The sequence below is a fragment of the Micropterus dolomieu genome, unplaced genomic scaffold (assembly GCF_021292245.1).
Source record: "Micropterus dolomieu isolate WLL.071019.BEF.003 ecotype Adirondacks unplaced genomic scaffold, ASM2129224v1 contig_3435, whole genome shotgun sequence".
In the NCBI taxonomy this organism is placed as follows: Eukaryota; Metazoa; Chordata; class Actinopteri; order Centrarchiformes; family Centrarchidae; genus Micropterus; species Micropterus dolomieu.
Window position 1 is genome coordinate 2887 of NW_025732425.1, and position 3480 is coordinate 6366.

Consider the following 3480-nt stretch of genomic DNA (forward strand, 5'->3'; position numbering starts at 1 on the left):
ATATATATATATATAAACACATATATGTGGTTACATGTGGTTACACGCACACCCACAGCTTGTTAGAGTAGTGACCGACATTAACACTCTAACCCAGAAGTAGAAGTGTATTTACTTGTTACTTTACCAGGAACACCTCGTACATTTTAAAACATAATTTGTCATGGGTGTAGGGATGAAACATCAAGGTGTTAAATCATTTAGCACCATTTCACCACACCTTATCTCTGACCCTGACAAGAAAGGACTGTGTGGTGACAAAGACATGGTAATCAGCAACTGGGAAAACACTTTTTGTATGTATTTTTTTTGGCACCTGATATAAAGTCATGCCAAAGTTCGTATCTTTGGCAGTCAGTAGTGACATATAGCCTTCCACAATTTATAGTAAACTCAAATTAAAATTTTAAAGTCATGTGCCAAATCTTTATTTCAGTCTCTACATATAGCAGTAAAACAGTATCTGCAGTCTCAACAGTCAGGCACATGCATCATTAATCATGGTTCTTTTAAGTCAGTGTGGCTGCAGATATGAGAGCATCAATATCCTGTATGGCTTTAGATGTTCTCTGAAGAGCTTCAGCGATGCAGTTCTCACTCACTGGTTCGTGAGTCACCTCTTCTGCAGAGCTACCTTCCATTTCTGCACATCCTTTCTCACTTCTCAGCAGGCGGCTGCCCTCAAGCAGAACTGGGCACAGGATGTTAAAGAGCACACACAATCTTCCCCAGCATTGTCTAGGTGCAGCCACAGTGCATATAACTAGACTACCAGCTGGTATAATAATATAACACGGGTAATTAGCAATTTATTTATGCCCACAGCACCTTAGCGCCATCATTTCAGTCTTTAAGGATACAGTTGAATCGTTTTATCTTCTCCAGTTCTGCAGCTACAAGATCTGACCTACATTGAATGGTAAGAGATATAACATTATATACAAGCCGTTCAGCTTTCAGTAATATAATAGCAAAAGAAGTGATCAGTAAAATATAACTCACCGACTTTCTACTGTCTGCATGACATTCACATGCTCCTCAACAGATACAGGCTTGGACAGATTTTCTTCGATCATTGCTGGTTCAGATAAATGTCTGTCCTGGAAACACAATTATAATCACTTTTAAACAGCCTGAATACTTTATAAATACTGCAGATATCAACAGTATTTTATTTATTTATATATCTATATCTATATCTCTATCTCTATATATATCTATCTATATCTCTATATATCTCTATATATATCTATATCTCTATATATATCTCTATATATATCTATATCTCTATATATATCTCTCTATATATATATATATATCTCTCTCTATATATATATCTCTATATCTCTCTCTATATATATATCTCTATATCTCTCTCTCTATATATATATATCTCTATATATATCTCTATATCTCTATATATATATCTCTATATCTCTATATATATATCTATATCTCTCTATATTTCTATATATCTCTCTATATCTCTATATCTATATCTCTCTATATTTCTATATATCTCTATATCTATATCTCTCTTTATCTCTCTCTCTATATATATCTCTATATATATCTCTATATCTATATCTCTATATATCTCTATATATATCTATATCTCTATATATATCTATATCTCTATATATCTCATATATATATCTATATCTCTATATATATCTCTCTATATATATATATCTCTCTCTCTATATATATCTATATCTCTATATCTCTCTCTCTATATATATCTCTATATATCTATATCTATATATATCTCTATATCTCTCTATATTTCTATATATCTCTCTATATCTCTATATCTATATCTCTCTATATTTCTATATATCTCTATATCTCTATATCTATATCTCTCTTTATCTCTCTCTCTATATATATCTCTATATATATCTCTATATCTCTCTCTCTATATATATATATATATCTCTATCTCTCTATATCTCTCTATATATCTCTCTCTCTCTCTATATATATATCTATATATATATCTATATCTCTATATATATCTATATATCTATATCTCTATATATCTCATATATATATCTATATCTCTATATATATCTATATCTCTATATATATCTATATCTCTATATATATCTCTCTCTCTATATATATCTCTCTCTCTATATATATCTCTCTATCTCTCTCTCTCTATATATATATCTCTCTCTATATCTATATCTCTATATTTCTCTCTCTATATATATATCTCTATATATCTCTCTCTCTATATATCTATATCTCTATATCTATATCTCTCTATATTTCTATATATCTCTCTATATCTCTCTATATTTCTATATATCTCTCTATCTCTCTATATCTATATCTCTCTCTATATCTCTCTATATTTCTATATATCTCTATATCTATATCTCTCTATATTTCTATATATCTCTCTATATCTCTATATCTATATCTCTCTATATTTCTATATATCTCTCTATATCTCTATATCTATATCTCTCTCTATATCTCTATATCTCTCTATATTTCTATATATCTCTCTATATCTCTATATCTATATCTCTATATCTATATCTCTCTATATTTCTATATCTCTCTCTATATATATATCTCTCTCTCTCTCTCTCTATCTCTATATATCTCTATATATCTCTATATATATAGTGGGTACGGAAAGTATTCAGACCCCTTTAAATTTTTCACTCTTTGTTTCATTGCAGCCATTTTCCAAAAATCAAAAAAGTTCATTTTATTTCTCAGTAATGTACACTCAGCACCCCATCTTGACAGAAAAAAACAGAAATGTAGAAATTTTTGCAAATTTATTAAAAAAAGAAAAACTGAAATATCACATGGTCATAAGTATTCAGACCCTTTGGGTTTAAGTCAGGGCTCTGGCTGGGCCATTCAAGAACAGTCACGGAGTTGTTGTGAAGCCACTCCTTCGTTATTTTAGCGGTGTGCTTAGGGTCATTGTCTTGTTGGAAGGTAAACCTTCGGCCCAGTCTGAGGTCCAGAACACTCTGGAAAAGGTTTTCGTCCAGGATATCCCTGTCCTTGGCCGCATTCATCTTTCCCTCGATTGCAACCGGTCGTCCTGTCCCTGCAGCTGAAAAACACCCCCCCAGCATGATGCTGCCACCACCATGTTTCACTGTTGAGACTGTATTGGACAGGTGATGAGCAGTGCCTGGTTTTCTCCACACATACCGCTTAGAATTAAGGCCAAAAAGTTCTATCTTGGTCTCATCAGACCAGAGGATCTTATTTATCACCATCTTGGAGTCCTTCAGGTGTTTTTTAGCAAACTCCATGCAGGCTTTCATGTGTCTTGCACTGAGGAGAGGCTTCCGTCGGGCCACTCTGCCATAAAGCCCCGACTGGTGGATTGCTGCAGTGATGGTTGACTTACTACAACTTTCTCCCATCTCCTGACTGCATCTCTGGAGCTCAGCCACAGTGACCTTTGGGTTCTTCTTTACCTCTCTCACCAAGGCTCTT

General features: G+C 33.0%; 1 protein-coding gene across 1 annotated transcript; it reads right to left on the bottom strand.

Annotated features, from left to right (window-relative positions):
* Window positions 1–412: 412 nt before the first annotated feature.
* On the bottom strand, window positions 413–1128 carry LOC123964586 (uncharacterized protein C5orf34 homolog). Its single transcript, XM_046041462.1, has 3 exons — window positions 1003–1128; window positions 861–907; window positions 413–691 (listed from the first exon to the last, which is right to left on the bottom strand). Exons 1-3 carry the CDS (start codon window positions 1074–1076, stop codon window positions 510–512), a joined length of 303 nt encoding a protein of 100 aa, XP_045897418.1. The 5' UTR covers window positions 1077–1128; the 3' UTR covers window positions 413–509.
* Between the last annotated feature and the right edge of the window lie 2352 nt (window positions 1129–3480).